The sequence below is a fragment of the Chinchilla lanigera genome, unplaced genomic scaffold (assembly GCF_000276665.1).
Source record: "Chinchilla lanigera isolate Chin_1 unplaced genomic scaffold, ChiLan1.0 scaffold00068, whole genome shotgun sequence".
Taxonomy (NCBI): Eukaryota; Metazoa; Chordata; class Mammalia; order Rodentia; family Chinchillidae; genus Chinchilla; species Chinchilla lanigera.
Genome location: NW_004955469.1, coordinates 3,541,854 through 3,555,207, shown reverse-complemented (window position 1 = coordinate 3,555,207; position 13,354 = coordinate 3,541,854). Strand labels below are relative to the sequence as shown.

Genomic DNA, 13,354 nt, shown 5'->3' with positions numbered 1-13,354 from the left:
ACACAACTTAAAACAGGAAGGCTTTATTTTGACTCATAGTTTGTAGAGGTTTCAGTCAGCTGGCTCCAAGGCAAGGTCACATGGTAGAGGAGAAACAGCTCATGCCATGACAAGCAGGAAAAAGAGATTAAGGAAATTCGGAGCAAGATATTCCCTTGCAGACCACTCCCCCAGTAACCAACCTCCTCCCACCAGGCTTTACCTCCCAACACCACATTTCGCTATAAACTCAACAGGGAACTAAACCGCTGATGAGTATCATTCCCCCAGGATCCAATCACCTCCCCAAAACCCCACTTTATCAGCACATGAGGCTTTGTGGGGACATATAGATATAAAACATAACACTCTTTTAAGAATTAAGACAAGCTGAGAGTGAAAAAAATATTTGCAAAACACAACTAACCTAAAACCTGGGTCTATAATAAAGAACTTTTACAACTCAATATATAATAAGACAATTTAGAATGGGTAAGAGGTTTAGCAGTCCCTTCATCAGAGAAGGTAGGAAATAAACATATGAAAAAGATGCTCAACATCACTTTGCTTACAGGAATGCAAATTGAGCCACACCAAAATAATACAACCTACTCACTAAAATGGTTAAAATTAAAAGGTAACTACACCAGCCACTGGTAAGTATGTGATAGCACTGGAAATGTCACATACTGTAGATAGAGATGTAAAATAGTATAACCACTGGGAAAAAAACAGAGTAGTAGTTTCATAAAAAGTTAAATATATACCTTCTACAGGACCAAATGAATCCATTACTAGGTACTTACTCAAGAGAAATAAAAGTAAACATCCATGAAAAATCTGGCAGAAGATGAGCAGGACTATAGCAGATTTGTAATAGTCAAAACCTGGAAACAACTCAACTTCCTTCAACACAATGAATTGCTGAACCATACAATAATTGTACAACATAAAATGACAACTATTCAAAAATAAAAAGGAAATATTTATACACACTGTAACATATATGAATCTCAAAATAATTATGCTGAATGAAAGCAGCAGCATACTGAAAATGCAGTGTAATCTATATAATCTACCTATAGAACCATTTTCTAGAAAATGAAAAACAATTTAGAGTGAAGGAAATCAGATTAGTGGTTACCTGACAGGTGCAGAGAGTGGAATGGGATTGGTAGGACCAAAAGAAACTTTTGGGCGTGATGGACATATTATCTTGATTTTATGGTAGTTTCATGGATACATGTATGTTTCAGGTGTCATGAAATTCCACACTTCAAATACATGCAATTTGTTGTGCCGCAATCATGTCTCAGTAAAGCTATAAAATACAGAGATGTACACACAATATAACTTGAGTTATTAACGGTGGGACAGAATTAAGGTGCATCTATTTTATTACTTGTAATTATTAATTTAAAAATCATTTAAGTTTAATCTATTTTAATCGATGAATAAGCCTTAGAAAATAAGTGAAGGGGGCACAGGTCTGTCAGAGTAACATATCAAATAACAAACTCTGTTCCTACGTATGAAACGTTTGTGTGCAAATGGAGGAGGGTGTGAAAGGAACCTATCAGACAATTTAAGAGATGGAACTGGAAAAACATGTTTTCATTTTACCTTCCCATTTAGCGACCATGCTGCAAAAGGCCTTTCCCCCTTATTCTAAAAGGGAAAAATATTTATGTGTAGGTACAATTTGCTCATAAAAAATAAATTTCTTCTGAGCAACACCTCCTACTCTTTATGTCCTGATTTCCCCACTATGTCAAAAGAGTGCTCGCCCTGAGGGCCAGCACCGACAGGCCGACCCGGAGGTCGCAGTTACAGGGGAAGACAGGCCCAATAGGAGGAGCTGGGGGCTCCTCCTCACTGACTACCGGGGTGGGGCAAGCTACTAAAATCAAAAGGGAAAAGTGGAGAAGCAAGGAGGCACCATGGACATCAGTACTGCCTTAATAAGCACAACCAAGAGCCACCCGTAAAGGGTCCTAGGACATCTCTAGGCTCTACCAAGAGCCACCCGTAAAGGGCCCTAGGACATCTCTGGGCTCTACCAAGAGCCACCCGTAAAGGGTCCTAGAACATCTCAGACCCAAAATGGGGGCATCGCTCTGGCGCATGCGCACCTTCGCACCCTGGCCAGGCCTCTGGGCGCATGCGCTGAGCCCAGGGGCAGCCTGCAAGGTAGAAATTCGCATCAACGAGACCTAGTCTTACTGCCCCTGGACCCGGAAGCACAGTGCCAACTGTGATCTCTCCGAACGCCAGGTGGGCTGCCCTACATCCTTGTCTTTCAGAGACTAATGGGTTATAGACCTGTGGAGGCTCAACTGAGCTTGGGGACACAAGGAGGATATAGCTTGTATTAGGAGTGTGGCACAGCCCGGTAGTCCACGAGGATGGTCAACCCACCTCTCCAGCTGTGGAAAGGTTGGTGATCAAGAAGACGGACCTACCTGTGACTACCCAGCGTAGAAATCCAGGCTTTCCCAATGAATTTGCAGATCAGTTTGAGGAAGGGCTAATTACCCAGCACCCTTAATCAGATATTTGTAGATGTTATTACAAGTAATTTTGTGTCTCCAGTTTGAAACATCTTTATTGTGTCTATACATTAGATCATATTAGCATGTGTATTAATTTTCTGATCCCAGTGGTGTATCACGGCTATGTTGAGGAAAGTCCTTGTTTGTAGAAAATAGACAAACTATTGGAGGTGATTGGGCATGATGTTAGCAGTTTACTCTCAAATTATGGGGCCAAGTAAAACATATTCTTCCTATTCTTCTGGAACTTTTCCATAAAGTTGAAATTATTTCATCATGGGGCTACAGGTGAACATATTCTACTTTTCTGTAATTTTCCCATAAAGTTGAAGTTATTTTAAAAAGAAAGTCATTTTTAAAATTACCCTCGTTTCATAAAATTAGCCATATGACTCTATTTTTTTCTGTACAGAATCCTGCACCAATTTATTTCGCATAAAAATTAATTGTTCCTGGTGTTTTGAGGCAAGCAAAATCTTTGCCTTCTTGCCTTCATAGTAATTCTTGCATGAGTTTTGTCTCTTGATATTTTCTATCACCGTTTCAATTTCTCCTAAATTTTTAAATTTATTGACATAATTTCAATAATGTATTTTTAAATCAACATATGTGACTCTTCCCTACTTTATTCTGTATTTTATTTGTATCTTCTATTTTTTCCTGAAAAGCCTTGTTAATCAGCTCTGTTGGTGTTTCTGTTGTAATTCTTGTTTCCCATTTCATGTTCCCTTCTGTTTTGTTTTCTTCTTTATTTGTTTGGGTTTGTTTTGTTGTTTTTTTTTTTATCAGTAATGGAAATTGAACCCAGCACACACGTGCACTCCACCACTGAGCTACATCAGTCCCCATGTCCTGTTTCTTTCCATAACTGTATTTTCCCTTCTTTTTATTTATTTGAGTTTGTTCTGTGACTTATTACAGCTTCTTCCTTTTACTGTCTTTACTTTTAATCTTTCTTCTTTCCTGAAAAAAATGTGCTTGTAAATTTCCCTTTAGGTACTACTTTATTTGTATTCTTTAAGTTTTTATAGCATAATTTCTTTTATAGTTTTTATAGCATCATTTAGTTTTAAATGTTTCTAATTCCTATTAAGATTTATTTTCTTTTCTATGGGTCAAAGATCATTTTTCTTACCTTCCAAATATGTAAGCACATATTATTAGTTTTTTTATATTCACTGCCAACTTACTTGCACTAATAGAACTGTATGTAGCATGACAGTATGGTCTATAAAGCTGCAGTTACCTAAATTTCTATATTTGCCTCATTAACTAGTACCTAGTCATTTGTATTTAAAATCTAATATTTCTAATATGTTAGATCAAGTTTGTGTCTATTCTGTAACCTTGCTAATGTTCTCATCAGTTTATGAGTTACAGAAAGTGATTTTTATCAACTTGTATAACTCTTCCAATTTCTCTTTTCTATAGTTTGAATCATTTTAAAAAGTACATAAAGATTTAAAATTTCATCCCAATAAATTTACATTGTATTGCTTTGTAATAAACTTCATGTCCAAAAAATTTTTACTTATTGTCTTAGCTACTTTCTCATTGTTGAGATAAAATACCCACAGGTTAAAGGAGGGAAGATTTATTTTGGCTCACAATTTGTAAAGGTTTCAATCCATACTGGCTCAAAGGCAAGGTGGCATGGCAGAGGGGCATGGAGGAGGAGAGGCAGCAGTTCATTGCATGGCAGGAAAGAAGCAGAGCCATCAGGGGAGAAGAAGGGATATATTTATACACCTTTCCAGGTTATGCCTAGAGTGAAGCCACCAGGCTTCACCTCCCCTCCGCACCCCCAGCTATAAAACTATCAGTGGACTAATCCAGTATCACACATCCATGATGCTGTCAACCCAAAAAGTGCATGAGGATTTGGGGAGACATCTAGATATAAGCCATGACACTTGTTTTCTTGATGACATAGCCACGCCGATTTTCATTTAGTGGTACTTGCCTTGGTATATCCATTTCTCTCCCTTATCTGCTAATCTTCTGTGTCCTTGTGCTTCAGTGTGTCTCTTATAAATAGCGTATAACTCAGTGTAGCTTATTTACTCGTTTATTCAGTCTTGGGAGCTTGTATTTTCTTATAGTCCATTGACAATTTACTATCATTCCTGTCATGTAAATCATTTTTACCATTTTATATATTGTTGCTAGCTTTTCTAGGCTTCTCCATTAAAACTTTCTCTTGGAATTACAGAATTTTTTCTTTATCTACGTTTCCCTACCTAACTCCCTAACCCACATAAAATTTTTTTTTCTTTATCACTTGGGAAGTTTTTCACTGTGGTACTACATTTGGTGCTTACCCTACAATTTTTAATTTATTTAGCTGAACAAATTCTGAAGTTAATCAGTATCTTAGCCCCTTCTAAAACAATGCAAGGGTATTGGGACATTCAGTTACCTCCACAAAGACACTCCTCTCCACTTTAATATGCATTTTTCAATTGAGATCTGCTGCCAAAAGTCTCTATTAACATGTGATCAACTATATATCCTCTTCCTGGAACATTCTTTTCTGCTGGCCTTTATGTTAAGCCCATCTCTTTCTGCTCTTTTTGTCCTCCTCACTTCTGACTGAAGGGTCCTTCTCAAGTAGTTTGTCTTGCAAGGGAGACTTCTTCATGTATCTTGTTTGATTTTTAAGAAGCATTTATAGATATCATCCAGGCACATTCCTCCCCAACAAAAGTGTTCATCTCCATTTGACTTACTCAGATCTATGCTTCAGTTGTTGGTGTAAATGCCACTTCTCCTGAGAAGACTTCTGAGTCTAGATGCATAGTCCTCAAACTGTATACTTGCAAGGCCAAAGACTTCCCAAGGGACTCCAGGCATAACAGTTTTAAAGGAATCATTTCCAAGATTCTCAGCTTTTGTGTGTACACTTTCGTAAAAGTGATCTAAGAACTGATTTATAAAATTAATATATAATGTTTCCTGTATTTGTTATTTATTTCCCAGAGGGAAATTTTCTCTTAAATACCAAATAGTCAATTGTTCAAAACATTAGTATCAATGAGGGCTCTTGTGAATCCTTTTTCTTTCCCTATATTATCCATATCCTATAAAAGGCAAACATCATATTATAAACAGAATAGTGCTGGAACAATACTTGACATGCCATGGAGTCAAAAATAAAGATGCCAGGTCTAACAACAAAAAATACAGAAACGATTAAATTTGAATTTCAGATAAATAATTTCTAGTGTAGTTGTACTCCAAACTTATTAAAAACTGAAATGTCATAGGTTTCTGAGTTTCACATTTACCTGGGCATTTTCTTTTTTATCTGGCAACCCAACAAAAATTAAGGATTTTTTCTTCTATCTCTTTGACATTACCAAATAATACTTTGTCTCTGAGAGAGAATCTTGTTAGCACACCTAAAAATGCAAGCAGGAAGTTTTAAAACTGAAGTACTTTATCTACAATATGAACCTAACTCCAATTGTAGAAATGAACACATTTTTAAATAAAAATGTTATAAACACATTGTAAAACCAAGATCTCACTGCTACCAGTGTCTACAGTAAAGTTCATTGACCTGTATGCTAAATATGAATGCACTATAACATATACATGGTATAGCTCATTGAAAAAAAGTTTTCAGGAAGTATATTGAAGTTAATGGTATATTTTCTGAGTATGTCTGTTAACTGAGGGACATTTATTGAAAGAATAATGTATATAACTTGACTTTTTTCTGAAGCCTTTTTTGTTTTTGTTAAGCTTTCCAGAAATTAAAAAGGTAGATGATTCTAATGGCAGGAGAGGAAATCATTTAGTACTTAAACAAAGATTTAAGAATCTAGGCAAGTCTTCAATTTATCAATCAATTATTAGAGTTATATGAGAAAAGGTATGAGAACAAAAAAGTTAAATTAAATTGTATAGTACTTTTTCATAGTAACCTGAACTGTTTGTCTTATCATAATTTGGAAATATATATATAATTAATCAATATATATTGATTAATATGATTATTTTATATCTGTTTCTCCAGCATCAAGTCTCAGAGAAACAATGCTAAGCATATAGTTTATCCTAGGTGAATCTGGGTGAGGACTCAGATGAGGAATGGATTCCTGTGCAGGTCCTGGTGTCTGCAGTCCTGAGCATTCCTGTTTACCCCAGAACAGAGCAATAGAGCAGGAATGGAACTCTGGAAAACAGCAAAAAACCAACATACTTTTAAAGAGAAAAATTACTATTTGCCTTTTCAGCTCTTCCCTTTCCTCTCAGTCCCCAGGGAGCATAATATTTTACAAAAGTCAAGATAAGCAGACCATGCTTTGCCAAACCATGTCCAAGACACAAAGCATGCTTCTACTGTTCATGTGCTCTCTTTGGTAAAACAGTCACCTTAAGAGACAGTACTGTGGGGCCGGCAGGTTGCTGAATCTCTAGGCCTTGTTGTCTTCCTTGTCTTGCTGGAGCAGCAGATGTCAGGTGCCTAAGGTGCGGTCAGTCTCATAGCTAGGCACCTCTCCTCAGAGCTGGCTGTCACAACGCTAGTTTTGTTAGCTTAAGAAATCTTCTCTAAGAGTGCCATGCACATTGTGCCCCATTCTCTAGTCATAGGTAAGAATGTTTTTCCTTTTGTTCTCATAGTCTCCGTTATCCTTAGGGCCAGTCAACTTTTCTTGTGTTTTTTCCACCCAACTCTAGAATTTCCACCCTAAATAAATTAACATTGACATGTTCAGAGCGTCCTCAGGACTTGATTTTCTGTCTTGTCAATTATTTCAGTGCCACCAGGGGGCAGCACTAACTTGATTAGTAATCATTATTCTTACTCTTGCCCGGGTCAACCCGTCCTTTAGACGTCTTTTCCATCAGTGACACAGTTAAGCTTCACCATTTTTCTTTCAAACAATACCTAGTGTTAATGCAGATGCGGGGAAGCAGTTACCATCATACACTGTGATCCAGTGTTAACTGGGGCAACTTGGAGAGTGTCTCTCTGAAGTATTCACATTGTTTATAGCCAGATTCAGCTTCAGTTACCACGTTTACAGTAACATAAAGTAGAAACCTGTAAAGGTCCCACAAAAAGGATCACATAAAGAACTTTTGTGTGGCTGTTTAAAATTAAATTATTGAAGTGTTTTTCCAAAACATAGTATTCATATCACCAGATGTGACACACAGGACAATTTTCTGTGCTGCATGGAAGGGAGGCATTTGTTTCCATTTTTCTAACCTCTTTCCTGCCCCCTCCAATCACCATCTTCCCTCAGTTTGTCCTCCCTCCGAGACAGCCAGAGGCTCAGGCTACCCATAAACACTCAGATTCTTCTTCTCCCTGTGCTCCTCCTGGAGCCCAGACTTGTCCTCTCCCCAGGGCCCAGGCTTCTTCCTTTTTCTCACAGCTCCAGCCCCTGTTCCTTCCCACACAGGTGCTGCCCATTCACCAGCATGCACACACACACACACACACACACACACACACACACACACACACACACACACACCAGTCTGCAGCCAGACCCACCCTCATTCCCTGCAACTCCAACTCTGCCGCTCTGCCTTCCCCACCTGTCATTTTCTAGCACATTCCCCCGGAAAAGTCTACCCTATGTGGGCCTCACCAGGGCCCCTGGTTTCTTTGTCTCTGGATGTCTCGATTACCTTCCCCCAGCCATCACTTGCAGTTGCTTAGCTTCTGCATTCAAACCCACAGATACCCAAATCCTCTTCCTGGAACATTCTTTTTTGCTGGCCTTTATGTTAAGCCCATCTCTTTCTGCTCTTTTTGTCCTCCTCACTTCTGACTGAAGGGTCCTTCTCATGTAGTTTGTCTTGCAAAGGGAGACTTCTTCACATATCTTGTTTGATTTTTAAGAAGCATTTATAAATATCATCCAGGCACATTCCTCCCCAACAAAAGTGTTCATCTCCATAGAACAGTAGTCCCAAACATGGACAGGAAATTTCCTGCTGAAAATGTATAGAGGGTTGTTATCGCATCTTCACCTTATACTGCAGAGATGACAAAGCTCACTTTCTACCATTCTCTTCATCAGCCTACTCCTCTCCTTGCTGCTTTCATCTATAAACTTCCAGTCTCTAATAGGTTGGCTTGAGAAGTGGATTCACTAGTTTCTATCCCACTTCTATGCTTAGCCGAGAATAGAACTTTCTTTACTCCTCAGTCAGCACTTGGTCATGTTGTTGATTCCACAATTCTGAGAGGGAGAAAGAACCTAGTTTGGGATCAAAAATTGGTAACAAAGTAAGTTAACTTAATTCATAGATCAGGACTTATAAAACTGGTGAATTTGTGTGTAGCAATTAAAAAGTAGTTAATATCCCATGAGTTATATGATTTAGAGAGCTGTGAGGAAACAGAGAAGAAATAAAACAAAATGAAATTAAAGATATTTAAAAATTATTTTAAATCAGGACCTAAAATCTCACTTGAAAGCCCTTGTGGTCTTTGTGAAAAAATTTTTTAATAGTTGGAAATTCAACTGTGATAATACATGTTGTTGGTACAATGTTGTGATAATACATGTTGTCTTGTTAAAGATTACTTTTAAGTACAAAACAGTCATTAATATGTGATCTATGCAATAAAGGGATCCAGAAACTTACAAGGAAGACCTTGAAATATCCTGTAAAAGTTAAAACACTTAAGAAGACAAGAAAGATGTAGTACACAAGGCCTATGGGTCCCATTACTGATAATGAAACAGAACAGCAGGTACCTTAAATGGTATTTCCAACACCTTCTAAATATGTCAAAGTAAATTGGATAAAATGTAAAACTTCTCTGAAGTATAACAATAAATAGCCAAAGAGATAGACCTAAGTATCTGACAAGTGTATGAAAATAAAGTTTTTAGTAATATAAATGCTTATCATCTTTGGAAAAAGAACCTTATTGTAAATGTCAAATGATTCTAAACATTTTTATCTACCATTGACAAGTATTGAATATTTGCATTTTACTTAACTTTCTAATTTTCTAAGTCATTTAAGAAGCAAATCTTTAGTCAGATTTTTTAGTTAGAATTTCTGTAGAACGTTTTGCTTCTTGCCATTTCCTGCCTTCTTAAATATTACACCCTTTACTAGATACTTGCCTTCATTATGAATTTCTACCATGGTAGAGCAGAGCCCAAGGAAGGGACTCTTAGCACCTGTAAAATGACCTGAGCTAATTAAAATGTTAAAGTTCTTCTCAGCTTGTTATTGTTCGCTTGTTCCAGCAGTGAAAAATATCATGTCTGCAACTCCCTGCTTTCTCTACTGCTGTGAAACACCACTGCATGGGGCTCTCAAGCTCCTAGATGTTTTGCTGGCCATGCCAAGAATGCAAGACACTAAGTACACCTTATGTGTACTTAAAATAACCTTTCCTCCCAGACTGAGATTGCTGTAAGGAAGCATGCTACCCAGGAGCAGTGTCCATCTCCCTCTAGGAAATTCATATGTGTACAGCATGCGTGTGCTCACCACCTGTGCCACCCACAGGACTAGAGTTCCAGGGACCAGTGCAGCCCTGCTGACAGTCCAGTTACCGGGTTTGGTGAGAACAGGAGTTTTCAACATTGATTCCAGAAGCCTCATGGTTTCTGGCAGGATCCCTAACATAATGGCAAGATAACTTGGTAAGCTTGTAGAATGGTGAAATCTCAGACCCTTCAGAATTCTCAAAATCTGCCTTCCAACTTGGTTCATTTATACCTTTAGCAAATTATATGGGTGCCCAAAAACATACAGGGTTCTAGGGGAATATAAAATGAACAGCAGTTGGAGAAGTTCTGCCTAGTGAAAAATACAGATATTCAAACAGACTTGGGGCTGGGGATTTAGCTCAGCGGCAAAAGCGCCTGCCTGGCAAGCGCAAGGTCGTGAGTTTGGTTCCTGGTACCGGAGAAAAAAAAAAAAAAAAAAAAAAAAAAAAAAAAAAAAAAAAAAAAAAAAAAAAAAATTTTTTTAAAAAAAAAAAAAAAAAAAAAAATTCTATTAGAGGCAAGGCATGGAGATGGCTTTCTAGAGGCAATGACATTAAGTTAAGGATGAAGAATAATTGGCCACACTGAGATAGAGGACATAGAGAAATGTCCCAAAGCAGGGAAGAAAGAAATAACATGAAATAAATAAAGAACTAAAATCAGGTCAGTTGTGCATAAAGATTAATTGAACAACTCAGTGATATGGCTGAAAAGTACCGAACACCAGATTACTGAGTGTCAAACATGAACTCTTCTGGAGTTTGCTCTTTATCCCAGAACTAATGATAGAACTGTAGAAGTTTAAGGGCTGTTGAAATCAGATCACAGAAGTTCTGTGGGAAACTGGAGTTGTGGGGGAGAATTGGAGTGTCAGTTTACCAGGTTCAAGATGCTAATTTCCTCTGAGAAACAGAACTTGGTGCTATAAAGGGTGACTTTAACTATATCTTTAATATCCTATTTCATTTGAAAATGACAAAGAGAACTGAAGACAGAAAAGCAAACAATTTTAGGCATGTTGAACAAATGTTATATACAATTATCTGTAGGCATCTATTTTCTGAACTTTTATATGTTTAAATTTTTCATAATTTAAAATAATATGTGTTAATTAAAGCCACCAATTAATATAAACTTCACACAACAAAATATACTCTATAGTAATCATATTCCTGAATAATCCCACAATTCAGATAGCTACTAGTTTTATAGATAAGAATCAACCCATGTGAGTTTTAGCAGAAAGTTTTCTCACACGTATTAATAAACTAAGAATTATGTCAGTAAATTCTCAATTACAATTCTTTGCTGATTTCTGGAGGAGATTAGAGGTAAGACTATTGCCCACTAGACAATTGCAGCATGTCATTGAATACCTTCTCTTAAATTCTGTAGCATGATAAATTATTGGTAAGATTGACTGAGTGCCCTATGATCGTGTCTTTGCAAATGAAATGTCTGTGTTTAGAAGAGTCAATGTGATTAAGAACACAGCCAGGAATTAATTGCACAATGTCCTTCCCATATCTTAACACTTAGAAGATACACAATAAATAGTTGTTAACTGACTGGCCAGCCTCCAGGAAGCTATATTCTGGGAATACAGGGAATGTATCTACTTAGCCTCAGCCCCCAGTATGGTAGACCTGAGTAATGATTAAATTTGTCAACTTGCTTGACTTGAGAGTCACCTCAAGCATTAGGAAAGCACACTTCTCCATGCGTCTGGATGGACCGTGGAAGCTTGAGTTTAGGGTCTATAATTGGCCCTTGGCCCCTTCCTCTCTGGCACTGTTCCCCTGCTTTGTTTCCTGGCCACTATGAACTTAACAGCTTTCCTCCACTCTATCCTTCCACCATGATATTTCTTTCGTGGAGCCAGCCAGCAGCCATGGACTAAACCCTGTGACACTACAAACCAAGTAAACATATGCTATAAGTTACAGATGTCAGGTATTTGACCCAGCAATGGGAAAGCTGACAATAAAACCTGGCCTAAAGTAGGGGCCAGCTAGTATTTATTAGATAAATGAAGAGAAAGCTAAAGAGGCTTTGACTTCTAATGGAAATTTCCCAGGCCTCTATGAGAAAATATTTCTTCCTCTCAAATAGTTATTTCCTGTAAGAACATTAAAAATCTTTTCTTTCAGTTATTTGTATTTATGCCTCATTTCTGTTACTACCACATAGTACCTTTTAAATCTCGAGAGCAAGGTTTATTCCTTAAAGTGAAAAGAAAAAATTAAAGCTAAAATTAACTCATTGAAACATTTTTAAGTTCAGCAGAATTACATTGATATTAAAGAAGTATGCAGCTTCAACCATTTAAAATGAATTCCACTTACCTGTCTTAAGTTATTTGGTAGCAAGTGATTGGACTATAATATGCCTTGCGGTGCTACCTTCAGGGTTAGCATTCCTGTTTGCTCAGCTATTTCCTATTAAAGAACAAGGAACAAAGACACATGCCAAACATTTTCTAGGTTGTTTGTTCTGTTTGTAAACAAAAGTGTACAATATTTAACAAGATATAATCATTTGCAAACTAGATTTATGCAGAATGAAAGAACTGAAAAACGGAAAAATTAACACAATCGTAAGTGCTTAATGACCCCATTAATTGAGAGATAGGTAATTGGAGAAATTAAACAGAAGAAGTAATGGCCTTGGAGTCATTAACTTACTCTGGGAGTACTGCTAATGTTTACCAGGTGATTCTCTTCTGGATTGAGAGTGGAGAATCAATCTGCTTTAACACAGACATTCTTGAATCTAATCAATCATAGGAACCTCTTGGAACAATGCAGATCCTATAAACATCATATTCCATAATGAGACTCTTCAAGGTGGGACAGAGGGTTAAGGATTTTTAAAAGCTTGCCCTCTGATTTTTTTTGGTCTTTTGATAAAAGCTGATCAAGTTTAAGCATTATTGTTGTAGAACAGGGTTTCTTGAGCTTGGCGATATTGGCACTTTGAGATGTCCAGTTGTAGAGAGTGTCCCATACACTGTAGGATGTTTAGCAACACCGTTGGTAAACCTCTGTATCCCCGACCAGAGGTAACTCTCTATCCCGGACCAGCCGCACCTACTTTCTTTGTGTTGTAAAGCAAAATATCTCTAGACGTTTCCAGATGCCTCTTGGGGATGAAATCATCACCAGTTGAGAATTACTGCTCTGGGGTTCAAAAAAATGCTGTCTAATTGAACTTGCTGCAATAAGGGATGGTGCCACAAGCAGCATATGGCTACTGAGCCATCTAAATATGCCTGATGTGACTAGGAATGAAATTTTAAATTTTATTTTAATTAATTTAATTTCACAAACTACATGTGACTAG

At 37.4% G+C, this 13,354-nt stretch overlaps 1 protein-coding gene across 1 annotated transcript in view; it reads right to left on the bottom strand.

Moving 5' to 3' along the window:
- The window catches only part of Tdrd15 (tudor domain containing 15), a 40,739-nt gene extending 28,296 nt beyond the window's left edge, over nt 1–12,443 (bottom strand). Inside the window, exons 1-2 of the mRNA XM_013522573.1 lie at nt 12,358–12,443; nt 1,124–1,300 (exon numbers count right to left, since the gene is read on the bottom strand). Of these exons, the coding sequence (XP_013378027.1) occupies nt 1,124–1,189 (66 nt within the window). The 5' untranslated portion in view covers nt 1,190–1,300; nt 12,358–12,443. The remainder of the gene's footprint in view (nt 1–1,123; nt 1,301–12,357) is intronic.
- Between the last annotated feature and the right edge of the window lie 911 nt (nt 12,444–13,354).